General features: G+C 37.1%; 1 protein-coding gene across 2 annotated transcripts in view; it reads right to left on the bottom strand.

Moving 5' to 3' along the window:
- The window catches only part of TTC29 (tetratricopeptide repeat domain 29), a 216,333-nt gene that overhangs the window by 43,169 nt on the left and 156,624 nt on the right, over positions 1-16,540 (bottom strand). For both annotated transcript variants that reach the window (XM_030492984.1, XM_030492983.1), the window contains 3 exons: positions 15,884-15,975; positions 8,427-8,550; positions 5,177-5,408 (listed from right to left, as the gene is read on the bottom strand). In XM_030492984.1, the coding sequence (XP_030348844.1) occupies positions 5,177-5,408; positions 8,427-8,550; positions 15,884-15,975 (448 nt within the window). The remainder of the gene's footprint in view (positions 1-5,176; positions 5,409-8,426; positions 8,551-15,883; positions 15,976-16,540) is intronic.

The raw sequence follows: 16,540 nt of genomic DNA, 5'->3' as shown, positions 1-16,540 counted from the left end.
GCCAAAGGGATGTTCTATACCACAAAATGTCATGCTCAGTATAGAAACTAGGGGGAGTTGGCCGGGAGGCACCAATTGTTGCTTGGGCATTGGTCAGTGGGTGGTGAGCAGTTGTGTTGTGTGTCACTTGGGGGGTTTTATTCCTCTATTTTTCCTTTTCATTACAATTATTGTTATATTTTACTTTAGTTAAATTACTAAACTGTTCTTATCTCAACCCATGAGTTTTTTGTTGGGTGTTTTTTTTTTTTTCTGATTCTTCTCCCCATTCTATACAGGGGGAAGCAGGAGGTGAGCGAGTGGCTGCACGGTACTTAGTTGCTGGCTGGGGTTAAACCACAGTAAGCACATTAGCTGATTTTCTGAAACACACCTGTTTCATGTCATCAATATCTATATGTAAGCATAATGGTTTTCAACAATTAGGTAAGATATTTTGCATTAATATCAAAGGTACAGCAGTACAAAAAAAAAAAAAAAAAACCCAAAAAAACCCAACCTAACAAAAAACCTAACTAAAATCCTTTAAAATGAAAAGTGAGAAAAGCTAAAATTCAGCTACTGGTGAGTGCTAGGTGATATGAATAAGAAGAGGCAGTACATGTTTAGAAAATTCTAAGGAGAAACAGACAGAACCACTTCGATTTTTCTTTTTATTTTCCTAATAATTTCTGTAAATGTACCTATTTTGGCATTTCTAACCACAGTCTTTTTCCAGAAGTAAGCAAATTACTCGATTTTGTAAATCCCACCAAAATGGGCAGAAGCCATCCTGTGAATTTCACTAGGGGACACTGAAGCATTTCAGCTACTACATTTCAGCATTTGAAACATGCTTATTAAGAAGTGAGCCTTTGTGCCCTGGCATAGGGACAGCCTTGGAGCCTGTACTTGGTCACACACCTTTCAATAATTTAAAATCATAGTTCCTGTTTAACAGTGGGAACAAGTGTATAATTCCCTTATTTCATGTTCAGCTGCATTTTCTGAGAAAACACTGAAACCTGTCTCTAAAGCCCTTTCAATTTCTCATTATTTTTGGTCATATTAATAATATGTTCTGAAAAGTTAAGTAAACTCTTGATTTGTATAACAAAGTTACAAACCCCATTAATACACCATCAGGAAGAAACATGTTAAAAGAAAATAGTAAGGCTGTATGCTAATTTCAGTCACCATACAAGCCAATATATATTTCCCTTCTGTACATGTTAACTGCAGAATAGGCCTTTTAAAGTAATAAATATAACAGAGACACAAACAGTGGCTTTGAGAGAGTACATGCATGTGCACAATTCTGATAGTCCCACATCAGTATCATGACAGGCCAAAATCTGATAGAGCTTTAAATACGAAATATGCAGTGAAAGGAACCTGCTAAGCCAGCCACTACCTTTCCACTGATATCACATAAGAACTATTTTATGGATGTTTATCTGTGTAAGGTACAAAGACTTGCTGTTTTTGTAGTTTTGTTCAGTACACTATATCTTTCCTTTCTCTTGAATATTCTCAGATCAAAAAATCTGCTACCACCAAGGCACATTTACTGGGCAAATACAAAATATAATTTATAATGCATATTCCTGATGAAGATTGGTTTTGATTTGCTAAAGTACAGTCAAGCATTTTGGGTACAGTGCCATGGCATAATAGTTTTATTTAGTATGCATTTGAGGTAACTAATGAGGTGCTTATTAATGGAGGAAAGACAAGATTTGTAATGTTAGAAGTTTTCCTGGAATTAGTGTTCTTCAGAAAGAAGACACAGTAAAGAGAGCAGTTTATCACATTCTAAAGTGTAATGCTAGACATTGTCCTGAAGTTGATGGTACAAGATAATTCCATTGGTCATAGGATCTCACAATTGATATGGGTAAGAAAATCATTTATGCTGCATATATATCTATCATAAAAAAAGACCCAACCAAAAAACCAAACCAAGAAAACACAGAAAACCTGTGATTGTAAAATGTGTCAATTTTTCAAAGTTCTCCAAAGTTAAGAAATGTAAATCTAAATTGTGCTCAAAAGCACATAATATTTCTCAAGAAAACAACTGAAGACTTTTTAGTATGAGGAAAATGATACATTTTAAGTCTACTCTTAAAAGTGTTTAAATGATTTCAAGTATCCAAGACGTCTTGCTGAGGCACAACCCTGCCAGATGCAATGACCTGAAAGCTGCCAGACTCACAGAAAACACAATTTCTGGTCAGCATTTCATGTAATCAATCTAAAAAATCTGATTCAAAATTTTCCTGCTTCAGTACCTTTAATTATTCTTCTCCCTTCTAGAAGGCAGTAAGCCAGGAGTTTATTTGTTGAAAGACTTGTGAAATATTTTCTCATCAGACAATGTTAGCCCTGCTGTAGGTTCCTTATTAGGTTCTAACATGGAGTCACAAGCCTTTTTATCTAATGATTCTGCTGATTTTTTTTTTTTTAAATGTTTGACTAAACATAAAAGATCAATAAAAAAATTATTTGTTCTTGCCGTGGCATCTCACAATGGCATAAATATTTCTCTTGTAAGTGAAGCCGGGTGACCAAGTCAAATGCAGAATAGAAGCACATTCTCCTTTGCATTTATAAACACTGTTTTCTGAAAATCCTGTCCCTTTGTCCATGACAACTTTGGTCCAAACATCCATTTTATTAATAAATGTTGAGATAAGTTGAGTAATTAATGGTTCTTCCTGCCTGGTTATTGAAATGATTGATTTAGAAAATAAGCCTTGGTTGAAAGACATAAGATAATGGCAGTACTTGAAGTTAAATGTCATTGTTGCTCTACTAGTCTAAGTATTTATTTTGCCTAAGAATACAGAAACTACTCTGATTTTTTTTTTTTTTTTTGGTCACAGAAATATTACTCAGTCAGAACAGTTAGAAATAAAAATTTATTACCTTCCTCTCATTAAAATCCCTCACAGATTAAGAAATACCGTTGTATCTTGTCTTTAGCTGTTTTATCCTAAAAAGACTGAGAAAAATCTAGTAGGTTATTGATGCTGAGCTGTTTGAAAGAGCTAGAATTACTGTTCTATTATCACAGCAGGAATTTCCAAAGTGATGAGTTCATCACAGGATGCATAGGCATTCTCCTGGAAGGTAGGATAAAGGCTGTACCTGAAACTCAAAGCCAATGAATCCTAATATTGAATTAATGCCAGGTCATGTTTTGCCAGACAAAGATATTAAAAATGTAATGGCAGTACTAATGGGAAATTTGGCACACAAAACATGAAGAATGTTACAGATTGTGCTGACAGTGTGACACTATGTTTTCCTGGATGTAATCTGGGTATCATGAGAGTAAGCTTGGAGCACTAATGAGAAGAATGATATTGAACTGGAAGAGCTGCTAAATATGCAGTAGCCACAGGGTTCCTGGAGTTAACTGGAACTAAAATAAAAACCGTAATACTGAAAGTAACAACAGAGGGTAAACTAGGCAGAAAGGCAGAAGGAAAAGAATCTCAGCAGGCAAAACTTGTTTCTGGCATCATGCTTGCCAGGATATAAAGAGCTTTTCTAATTGTACTCTTTTTATCCCTGAAGTACCGTTAAAAAGAAGCATGAATCTCAAGCTTAAAGGGGCACACATCATTTCAAGATATAAACGAGTTTCACAACTGGCTGGAGAAAGCAATGTATAAAAGTCGAATGGAGAACCTCTTTAGGTAGAAGTAAAATACATGTTGAAGATACAAATATCATCCTATCTTGTCAAGGCTCCTGTTATTTTGCTGTTGCCATTGTTGATTTTTCTTTGCCTCCTATTTACATCAGCTACATGTAATGATCCTCATGTGAAATACATATAAAATTGCCTGACATTGAATTCTTCTTTGACCATATCTATTGGAATTCTTGGCATGTGCACTACAGGTCTAGGAACTTACTATCCCTTGCAGAAGACATGCACCCAATTCACTCTGCCAGCCAACAAAATCTGAGAATGTGCTGGATGTTCACTTATTGAGGCAAAAATCATAAATATATACAGTCATTGAAAAAGAAACACATTATCATTGAAAAAGGACTGCCCTGTTACCATCACTGGAACTCCAAACAGTGTGCTATCTAGTTTGTTATCACTTCAGCATGCCAATGAATGTCTTTGTTCCACAGTTCTCAGTTGCTTCCAGTGTTGCCCCTGGTATCCTGGCTCCTGTTAAGCCCCTAACATCTTCAAATATCAGTCTATTAACCACTTATTTTATATATAAAGTTTACAATTGAAGTTATACTTCATTTTCCAATTCTATGAAAGGAAAAGGTACATAAGAAAACAGCAGACATGCAGTTCTTTGTCTTTGGGAGTATGATAACTGAGGGAATTTGGACACAGTAACTCTGAAGCTCCATGTTATGAATTTGGCCTAGCTGTCATTTATTTCCACTATAATCTGGATTCACATTCTCCACAGGAATAGAAGGGAAAGCTTTAAGGTGTAGTAGACTTGTCCCTTTTCCTTCCAAAGTACAAAACAGTTTAATACTATCAATACTTGGAGATAATGCATTATTCAGTTTTTCTTGTATTAACATATAGCACGGGGAAAAAAAAAGTAAAGAAAATTTAACCCATGAAGAGGTCTACTCCATACAAAGTCCTTCTCTACTCTTTATCTGAGATAAGGAAACACAGTGAAGAAAACAGAGTAGCTTTTTCTTTTTTATCCCCCTTCCTCTCCAATGTCAAGTATAAGGATGCTAAAAATAAAACAGCATGTTCTTCCGAATTCAGAACTATGCTCCCTATATCAAGCAGAAATTACTTCTTACCTTTAGTAACAGGGAACTTATTCTTGAATGCACATGTAAAAGTGACCAGAAATGAAGATTATTATTTTTCTTCAAGGATTAAAATAATGATACTTGAATAAATTAATACAACACTGATTGACCATAACTGCTATTTTGGAAAACAGCACTGAAAAAAAGTAAGTTACCATCCATAGCAACTACTACTGTTTGTTTCTCCCTGCTATATTGTATTTAAACTTACTTAACTCAGCCTTTAAAATAAGCAGACAAAGGAGTAAATCTAACCCCCATTCAGTACATGAATTCAACCCAGGAAATAATTTAATAAAACTCTACAAGAAAAATGACTTAACTGTTGAGGACAATACAGCACTAATGTGTTTCATAACCAATGTCTTACCAACTGTAAGAGGGTCAGTGCACATGTCACTTCTGTTCTCCTTCCATGCCAGCAGATACTTGAGGTTTATGAGATCTTCTGCTTCTATATGGCTGTTAAATGGCACCATCAGTTTATGAGCCTTTGCAATGCCATAGTAAGCCTTCATTTCATCCACTAAGGGCAAATTATTTAAAGTTTTTGCTGTCTCATAAGCCTGACTGAAATATTCAAAAGCTTCATTATAGTTCCCCTAGTAAAGAAGAAAAAAAGAAAAAAAAGAATTGTAAAAACTACTCGTAGACACCTGTATTTTACCCTGACATTAGAATTAAAGCCTGCTCCTCTGGCACCTTAAAGATGTTGCAGCTGAGAGGCCAGCCCACAGAATGACTCATGGCATGGTATTAAGCAAATCACTCTCCCTTACTGTTTCCTAAGCTCTAAAATCCAGATAACACTGCTCATATCTTTCTCAGGAACAAAACTCTTTTTGGCTGTCTGTGTAGTATTTTGAACATACAATACTAATTAAAGCCTACCTGCTCTCTGGAAGATGCCTTCTGTTCTCTCATTGGTGTGGAATTCTGCTGCCCCAATGGCACAAATTTCCTGAGTGAAAACATTTTCAGAGCTGTCTTACCCTTTCACTCTCAACTCAATTTAGTAGGATTGAAATTCCCTTCTGCGTAGACTATAGACCAGGAGGAGAGACTCCAATTGGTACCTGTTGCACTTGATATTACATTTGGGAATAGAAATTTATATAACTGCTAAAATGTGCATATAATTTAGAAAGGAGGAAAGAGTAAAAGAAATTCAGGTAGTCTTTAAGCTTTGTTTAATACAAAAGAGCAGAATTAGGCCTATGAGGATATAATAATGAATAAAGAACAATAAGCAGTAGAATAATAGATGAAAAGCAGAATCATCTACATATCATACTCATGAGAACTATAATAGGTTAAGTGATGCAATTAGTGAGAGGAACACAGCAAATCAGGCTAAGAAACTTGAGAAAAGTAAAGTGAGAAATGACACTGTGTCATGCTAAGGGTCAGAGTTTGTATATTAAGTAAGGAACCTGCTTGACAAACTGGGAGAAATTAGACCTAATACTTGCACATAACACAAACCCAGGCATTTTAGGAAACAAGAAACATATGGGTAAAACAAGCCTGTCTAGAAAGCAGGAACCAATTGTTCAGCATTAAAGAAAGACAGTGATGGTGATGGAATAGTAAGATGACAGAACTGCAAAGATACAGCAACAGCATGGACAGAGCAAAGTGAATTTGGTCAAAGTCACTTCGGGAAGAACAGTAAAAGTTATATCCCTGGTTTACTAAGGGTTCCCTAAGGATAGATCTGGATATAAATAGAGATATCTTTAATTCGATGAAAAGGACAGTACTATTGCAAATTGTATCACCAGGGGAAGTACAGAGTTGAATAAAAATACCCTAATAATGATTTAGAGAATACTGGTGATGGCAGCTGACACCAAACAGGCAGTGACCCAAGAGAGGAAATGGTACTTTAGATTCAGTTTTGGTAAACATTGCTGAAAAATGGTATAGGAAATAGGGAATTGTAAATTTTGACAAGATTTTTTTTGAGTATGTTTATTTTACATATTTTATATAAGTTAATTAGATTAAGTTACTAACTTTCTTCCCTTCTACGCCACTATCCCAGTTCAAGGAAGCAAATTCTGAAATGTGAAAGATAATTTGGAGAATAACCAAAAAGAGGTAAATTCTTAAAATATCAGTTCACATAGAACTGATTATTAGCAATGGTGGCAGAAGCAGTGAGATATAAAAATAGTTAAGCATAATTTAGTAAATTATTTTTTGAATTTGTAGTAGATTAATTTAGCACAGTGTCACATTACCCTACTTTCTTCCAAATTTTAGATAAATTTTAAAGTTACTTTAGCAAGTTCTCAAGGACTCAAAATTTAATTTTCCATGGGAAATTTAGCATTTATGCTAAGAACATATGTAAATAGAAACCTCTTAAGCTAATATAGAGAACAGAGTAAGAATTTTTTCTACTGCTTATGAAACAAAAATGGGCCAGCAGCTTTGGTAGTGGGATTTCTTTGTAAGAGAAATCCAGAAGAAAAAACCAAAGGCATCTGATGGTAGTGGAAGTGAAAAGGGGCAAGTGGCTGGTTCAATATATTACACATAGAAAAGAAATTCTGACAAAAATCAGGCCACAGAAGCTAAAAAGGGTGATTTTGAAATTGTATTTCTATTTTTATTCTGTTCATAATGGAAGTGTTTCCTAATTTTGACATTGTACAGTCTGCAGTACATTATTTTTATTACTCATTGTATCTAAATAATTTCATGTAACATTTCAGCTCTAAAATAGAGTTTAAGGGCTCTACACGAGCCTTCCACTTCTGCAGTAATGTTTTTAACCCTTCTCATTTAAAAAAAGTGCTACTGCAGTGCAAGTGCTACATCTCTAGATGCGGTAAGGGACAGAGTAAGCATGGAAATTGCTAGTCAGACAGCCTGCCAACAGAATTGCTGCCTTCGCAGGATCCATCCCAGAACCATTCAGAGACTGATACATGGGTCTCAAAGAAGCACTTCAAAATACCTTAGAAACTATAATAAAGGAGTTTCTTAGTCACCTCTGACTTAATATTGTCTGTCACTGGCTATCTATTGATTTAAACAGGCCAAATAAAAGCCATCAGGCTGGATGGAGGCATATAGGAGAGAAAGCACTTACAATACCTGCACAGACCTTTGCCAAACTATTTGTTGTTAGCACCCACTTTTTAAATTTAGCTGAGAGAATGTAGAGAAAAAAATCAAGCTAAAATAAAATACTGCATATTAGTACTCAACACAGTATACATTCATTTGAAAAAAGCATGAATTTCAATGTGTAGTACAATAAAATTTCATTTGCATTAACTGATGACTCTATGGGCATATGAGGCTCCAATGGTGATTTGGATGCAGATTTTCGCAACACTAAAAGTTTTCCATGATCTGAATTTGGAGTTTCTATTCACCTATTCTAGAACAAACTCTTATGTGTTAAAATATATGGTGTGAAATTTTCACCTTCCCTGAAAACTCAAGGCACATTTCATTTTGTCACACAATATCTTCTCCTTTGGTAACTCTTGTAAGATACAATACCTGGATCAAATCATTCTGGGTCATCTCATATGCAAACCTAGATTTTTACCATGAACTAAACCCAATTGTTTGACATCATCACTGCAACCAATACTTACTCCTTCATTGTAAATATTCCCAAGCAATACGCATGCATCCACCAGGCTTTGGCTTAGATGAGCGTTCTCAGCACCCTTCATAAACTCTTCCAAGTGCTTCTTAGTTTCAGCTGCTTTTCCCTGACTGAAGCAAAGGACAAGGACAAAAAGAGATATTCACTCAGATGGTTTCTCCAAATGCTGAAGAACTATCCCTCTGTTCGGAAGCAACTTTGTGATGACTCGTCCATGACTGGACATTATTTCCAGAACAGTTGTCTGGACACTACCTGTGCTGAGACCCATGAAATGAGTCCACACAGAACCTCTGACGGCAGAACTGGATCCTTTGAGTGAAATGAAATAAAGTTTTTCTTCCACATTTAGAAATGTGGAAGAAATTCCACATTTTTTAGGACCATGAATGAAAATGCAGGTGATGATTTTATAGGGGTTTTGGAGTTTCCACTTTTTCCCATTTTTTTCTACTGAGCAGCTAATAACATTTTCAGTACAGCTGGACCCCACATTCTGACAGAAAAGGGGAATAAAGTGAAAAGGCTAGTTTTTTGGTAAGGCTTTTTGGGCTCCTGTCATTCAGAGTTGCTATTTCTTGCTCTAGAACACTGGTGGTGCAGCAGCAGCTCTATAGTGGTGCTCTTAGTTCTGGGGATAACAGCCTTTCCCTGAGTGCAACACTGCACTTTGGCTGGGTGGATAAAAGGTTGCTGGAATCACACAGTCAAACCCATAAACTGTGGATTGCAGGTGTCACCCCCAAATCCCAGTGAGATCAGAGCAACCTGAGGTCACAGCTGAATCTAAGTTGAAAATTGGCTGATGTACTTTGACAGTAACATTTGCAGATTTCCTTTATTTTTTAATAAAGCCAGTCATATTAACAATATAAGATCTCTGCAGTGTGATTACAAGATATAAGATAGACACCTAGGTTTGCTTGTGAGTAAGGCGCTGCACTCTTTTTCCCTTTAAGGCTTAAGTGTTACTGCAGCTGACCTCAATATTAGCCATGAACTTGAGTCACTAATGTAGGAGTGTAGTATGTTAAATGTCAAGCCACCGAGCAAGACAGAAAAATTCAGGCTGAATTAAGAAACTCACAGAAACAGAAGTTCCTGTAAGTGATAAAGAATTATGATTTATTTCCTCACCATTTTAAAACATTTTCAAGTTATTTTCCTTCAGCAAATGACTGACTGAGGTTTATTTACATTACAGTTTTTATTATAAACTATATTAGGGGTATGTGCTTTCAAAATCTGTCAGAAGTCTCTAATTCCCTTCCATCAGAGTAATTATAACAGGGTAGGGCCTGCCAGAGAACAGGAAACACAGCAAAACGTGGCTGCAAATTTACAATATTGCAGTGATTATCTACCTGTGACTGAGATGAGCTAGATTCCTAGAAAAGGATGCTAAAACACTGCAAACTAACTACCATATGTTATAAGCTACCATAAAGCTTAGTTGTCAATAAGCAGAGTTGGATTTACTAGTGTTTCCTAATTTAAGTATTTTAATATAATGAGAGTATTAAATATACTGTACTGTAAACATTTGCCAAACATCAAAAGGTTTCTAAATTTTAGAATTAGAAACACATTTTTTTAATCTTTTTTTTTTTTTTTCCTAAGGAGAGAAAATCAAATATTTCTCCACAGAAACACAGCATATGATTTATATAAGTTAAAGGACAAGGTTAAAGTGTTAGACAAATATTAATTCCAGTTTTTCTAGTTTTCTATATGCAGTGCACAGGTGCAACTTGAAGAGCATATTATATGGTATAATCATTAAATCCATTCAACCAGACCTTTGAGAGTTAAAAACATATATTCTGAGGAAAAGGAGTCCTTGGTCCAAGGAATGAGAATGAAACAGTGCAGAATATTTGTGTATCAAGGTGATTCCAGTTTCCAATTGGGAAAACAGGACTGTTAACACCCACATCCCCTGACAACTGTCCAATTATGTATATCACACTTGGCCTACTGTTTGCAGTAGAAGTAATCAATAAAGGATGTGGTTGAGTGAACATAGATTTTGGTTGAACCAATGCATGAAAACTTAATCATTTACTCAGAGTGGAGAAATCAAATAGAGCAGAGATGAAACAGCCACTAAGGGGTTTGTTGATTGTGCCACCAAGTTTGCGGGCTAGAAGCTGAAAGTAATAAAGCAAATGGAATCAGTGACAGGAGAAAATGTAAAAAGGTTTTCCTAATTTCATGAATTAATAGAAATGTTTTGATGTATTTTTGGTCATTTTTTATATTTCACATAAAAACCTATGCTCTGCATATAGAAAATATGAGAATTGCTAGGGCATATAACCTCTTTCAAGCAAACAGAAATCAATTTCACATGTATCAGAAAGAGATTTCTTACTGTTAGAACTTCACTTATGCCAACTAGCAATCGGTTGGTAGAGTTTAACAATTTTTCAACAGAAGTACTTTTAAAAGCACTCCAGCTTGAGATATTTAAAGAATGCTAGAAGGATTACTGAAACACTTTATCCTGCACAAGACCCAATAACATGATGAACAGTTCTTTCCTATTCAAAGGGCTAATATTTTATAGTTCCATCAAAAATCTACATGTTATTTTATACAGCCATATACTTTCTATCTCCTTAGACATCACCTCTCTAAATGCATAAAATGTAATTTCCAAAAGATATAGTCATTCATGATCCCACAGAACAGTTATGATGACTTCAGCAGAAGAGATTACACATCTACAGCAACTCATTTTCCAGTTTCATGCTAAAATGCCCTATGAGATTTTTACCCCTATTAGACTTTTATGAAAATATGCGCCTTTTATAGGATTGCTCATGTGATTGAATTGGATGTATAAATCATGTGTCCACAAGAAGTCATTACCATGGTGGACACCTGCAGAATAAGTCAAGAACATGATGCTATTATGTCAGATTTTCCCTGGAAAATGACATGCCTAAATGCACATGATAGAGATTTTTAGTTTCCCATGGTATGTGGAAACATCTGGAACAGATTTCACAAAATATTCCAAAGCTGTAGACAAGTCCTGAGTGATTCGGAAGGCTCAGCTGACTTCCTCCAACCTGTCACAAGGCAGTAAGAGCAAATTCTCAGATATCATGGTTAAAATATCATTTTAGGGAAACAGTCATCTCTTCTTTGTAAAGACATTATCCCTCAAATTATTATTTGCACAAGTCTAGCCCAGATCAGGTAGAAATACAAGTAAAGAAAAAGTGATCAAGCTGAGTATGGAAATTCTGTCACTGACAGCAATTATTCATGCATTTATCTGCTGTTTTCTGAACAGGCTTGCCAGAAGTTTGCTTGTTTGTTATACATCAGACAAGTAAATATCCAAAGGTTTGGTGTGAGAGTAAACAGAAATGGTTTTTTTTTAATGTCTCTACACTGGCTTCTCAAACCATTTTTCTCTGCCTATTCCTTCTATAAGGAGGAACCAGTAGATTTGGATCAGCATGATTTTGTTCATGAAAACATGTTCATGTTCATTTTGTTCTGTCATTGAATTTTAAGAAGTAGGTTTGTCTGAAATGTTCATCATGCTGGGTTACCAAAAGTGTTCTGTTAGAGAGCATTACATGACAAAATAATTTATCTAGAAGGACTGCTTAAGACAGCAACACAGAATCAGAGTATAGTTAAGATTGGAAGGGATCTCCAGGGCTATCTCCATCCACCTTGCTCAAAGCAGGGTCAACTAGAGGAGGCCTGTGTCCAGTGGAATTTTGAGTGACTTTTGAAGGTCCTACTCTGCCAAGCTTCTTTCCATCCAATCAGCCCACAGCCTGGGCTGGTGCCTGGTGTTATTCGTCCCCAGATGCAGGATGTTGCATTTTCCTTTCCTGAACTTCATGAGACTGCCATTGGCCCTTTACTCCAGCCTGCCAAAGTCTCTCTGAAAGGCAGCACAACCACCTACGTGGTGGATCAACCATTCCTCCTCGATTTTGTATTGTCTGCAAACACGCTGAGGGTGCACTTGGTCACACCATCCAGGTTCTTAATGAAGATCTTAATCAGTATTGGTGCCAGTACAGCTGCCTGAGTACACCGTTAGTGACTGACCTCCCACTGGACTTCATGCTGCTGTTTACAGTCCTTTGAAAGACAGCAGCTCAGTTGGTTTTCAGTCTACATCACTTTCTATTTATCTAAGCCATATTTTATCAGCTTGTTTATGAAGAGGCTATGGGAGATATTGACAGCAGCCTGGTTAAAATTGAGAGAAACAACATCCACTGCTTTTCCTTTATCCATCAAGCCAGTCATCTGATCGTAGAAAGCTATCAGGTTGGTGAAGTACAAATTCCCTGTATTATTAAATCTAATCACCCTTTTGTCCTTAACATTTTTGGAAATTGCTTCTGGATCATTTGCTCCATTACCTTCTCAGGGATAAGGGCAAGGCTGACCAGCATGAGGTTTCCCGGATCCTCTCCCTTGAAGACAGAAGTGATGTTTGCAAACTTCTAGTCCTCAGGAACCTCCCCTAGTTGCTACAACTTTTCAAACATAATCGAAAGCAGCCTTGATTTGGACAGCTTCTTCAACACCCAATTCAAATGTTACTTATGCTATTTTCTCATGTCAGAGATCCTTTACAGACTACTCAGCTATTTTTGCTGCTTGTGGTATGGTGAAGTTTATAATGGAATTTATCCATTTCTACTTAAAACACGGGTTTTATGGAATGATGTCCTGCTAATCTCCTAACAGAATTGCCCCATGAAGACAATGGATAAAAACTTCACAAGTATTATGACCCTCAGTCATGGAGTTCAAGCATTCCAGAAGACATAAGGGCCCCAGACAGACAATATATCTTACCTGAGGTATGTATCCCATGACTGGAGTGTAGCTATTGATGGCTACAGGCTGTTCAGAAGAGACAGGTGAGGAAGGAGGAATGGAGAGGTTTCCGTCTACATCAGAAATGGATAGAGCGTGGAGAGCTGTCTCTGAAGAATAGCCATGAGCACGTTGAAAGCTCATGGGTAAGAATTAGAGACTGAAGCAGCAAAGGAGACATTGTGGTTGGTGTCTACTACAGGCCACCCCATCAAGGGGAGCCTACTGAGGAAAGCTTCTTACTCCAGCTACAGGAGGCATTGTGCTTGCAGGCTCTTGTCATACTGGAGGATTTCACTGCACTGACTTCTGCCAGAAAAGTAGCACAGTGAGCTGCAGGTAATCCAGGAGACTCCTGGATCGCATTGAGAATAACTTCCTAAGTCAGGTAACAGACAGCCCTGCAAGAGGGGATGTGAGACTGGAACTGTTGGCCACCAACTCAAGTGAGCTAATTGGTGACATCAAGATTGGAGGCAGCCTGGGCTGCACTGATCATGCACTGGTGGAATTCACAGTCCTGAAGGATGTGGGTCAGGTGAAGAATACAGTCATGGCCCTGAATTTTACAAAAGCAAAGTTCCAGCCATTCAAGGGGTTAGTCAATAGGACCCCCTGGGAAACTGCCCTCAGGACAAAGGAGAAGAACAGAGCTGGCAGATCTTTAAGGATTTGCTTTACATAGAGCACAAGAGCTCTCGATCCCCAGGTATAAGAAAGCCGGAAAAGAAGGCAAGCTACTATCATGGCTGAGTCAAGACCTGCTGGTCAATCTAAAGGGCAAGAAGAAAATGCATAGGCAGTGGAAGCATGGACAGATATCCTGGGAAGATTATAGGGACACTGCTTGGTTGTGTAGGGATGGGGTCAGGAAGGCCAAGGCACAGCTGGAGCTGAACTTTGCAAGGGGTGCCAATAATAAGGACTTCTAAAGGTATGTCAGCCAGAAAAGGAATGTCAAAGAAAGCATACCCCCCTTGACGACCATCCTGGACAAAATGGTAACAGCAGACAAAGAGAAGGCTGAGGTACTCAACAACTTTTTTGGCTTGATCTTCACTGGCAACCTCTCTTCCCACACCTCTCAAGTGGATGGACTGCAAGATGGGGACTGGGGGAGCAAAGTCCCTCCCACTGTAAGAGAAGATCAGGTTTATGAATACTGAAGGAATATGAACATACATAAGCCTATGGGATCTGATGAGATACATCCCAGAGTCCCAACAGAATTGGCTGTACATTTGAGAAGTCATGGCAGTCAAGTGAAGTGCCTGGTGATGAGAAAAAGGGAAACATTGCACCCATTTTTAAAAAGTGTAAAAAGGAGGACTCTGGAAACTAACGACCTGTCAGTCTCACCTCTCTGCCTGGAAAAATCATGGAACAGATCCTCCCGGAAGCTATGCTAAGGCATGTGGAAGGCAGGGAGGTGTTGATGCAGGTCCAGAGAAAGGCTGGAGCACTTCTCTTATGAAGACAGGCTGAGAGAGTTGGGCTTGTTCAGCCTGGAAAAGAGAAGGCTTACTGCAGCCTTTCAGTACTAAAAAGGGGCTTATAAGAAAGATGGGGGCAGACTTTTTAGTAGGGCCCATTGTGACAGGACAAGGGCTAATGGTTTTAAGCTGAAAGAGGGTAGATTTAGATTAGATGTTAGGAAGAAATTTCTTACAGTGAGGGTGGTAGCCATGAGTTATGTATCAGAGAACTGAAGAGAACTGTGATTGTGACTGGCCCCTATGTGCTCTGAAAGGCCAAGAGTAAAGGGATCTAACTCAAACAGGAGAATTTGCTCTGTACACTGAAATAAACCTGGTGAGAAGTCCTCCTATATAAAAAAATTGCCAACCTCTACCATGCATCATATACACTGAAGTCCTCAAACATAGGAGGAATCAAGGATAAGCTGCAACCTTCACTTTAATCTCTTTAATGTTTCTTACTTCATATGATAATTACATTAGACTACTTAATGTCAAAATTATTTGTGTAACAAGTTGAAGAGTTTCAAACTAATTCGCCTGGAAGTAGGTTTTAATGCCAGATGCTGAAATGAAAACATTGAAGACAAACATTTTATTTATGACATATTTGTATCTAGTTACACATACACAAACTAGAAATGTCTCCACAGAAGAAAAGAGTACAAGAAATAGAAACTTAGAGTTCAGAAAGATTACACTGAGACACCTGCTGAAGCTTGCTACATTCTTCAAAGTTTTCTGTCTTTTTTAACCTGGAAAATATGCCTGGATTTCCATTTTCCGATAAGGTCCCTCCTAAACCTGGGTAAAACAAAAAAACATACAAAAACCCCCAGTCCCTAAAATGGAGGAATGGGACTGGGGCGGGGAGGAAGGACATATTATAGTTTACAGGTAAAGAAACGCTTGAATCATACACTTTAAAATATATGTACCAGTTTCAAATAACTTTCCATGAAAGGGTCACTTACTGCAAGAAGGGCACTGCTTAAAATTTAAGCAGTCAGTAATGGGAAGCGACAGACCTCTAACAATTTAAGTCTTTCACAGTTGAATGAATCTGCACTGACAGTCAGACAAGGATGTGCTAACCTACCTTACCAGGATCTTGGCTATAGCTGCATATGCTCTGCTTAGGCCAGCAGAATCACAAAGTGGTGTGAAGATTTTTACAGAGGTGTCCAAAGTCTGTGAAACAGGAAAATAAAACCCAACAAATACAATGTTAAGAGTTTCTAATTTTTTTTTTCCCCCCAGTCTCTGTGTTCATATGAAACACCAAATTAAGTTTTCCCACTTGTACATTTCTTCCTTAATTAGCTGTAATGGGACTAGTTTTTTGATCATTACTTACAGTTGTTTGAAACTACTCAATAATTACAAATTAAAAAGATATAACTTGCATTTAAATCCATGTATTTTAGCACTTTGATTCGCAATATAAATTTCCTTATCCATAATTTAAAAGATTTTAAGAGGCTGTGCTTTTATGAATGTCTATAATCAATACATTAAGATGGTATCATTTGCATTCATAGTGTTTTAGAATGATATGCTGAAATAAACTTAATATTTTTCTTTCTTTAAACTATCAACTTGACAACCTTTCTTAGTAGAATCTGGATGCTCAAGAAGTCAATAAATTATAGGCTACACATTTAATCTATGTTGCCTTAAAAAACTGTAGATGTTGTTATTTTTATGACTACTTACACACACAAACAATTTGTTAACATTGGTTAGGAATGTACTC

This window comes from Strigops habroptila, chromosome 7, assembly GCF_004027225.2.
Source record: "Strigops habroptila isolate Jane chromosome 7, bStrHab1.2.pri, whole genome shotgun sequence".
Taxonomy (NCBI): Eukaryota; Metazoa; Chordata; class Aves; order Psittaciformes; family Psittacidae; genus Strigops; species Strigops habroptila.
Note: the sequence above shows the minus strand (reverse complement) of the source record. Positions and strands in the feature narration are given on the sequence as shown.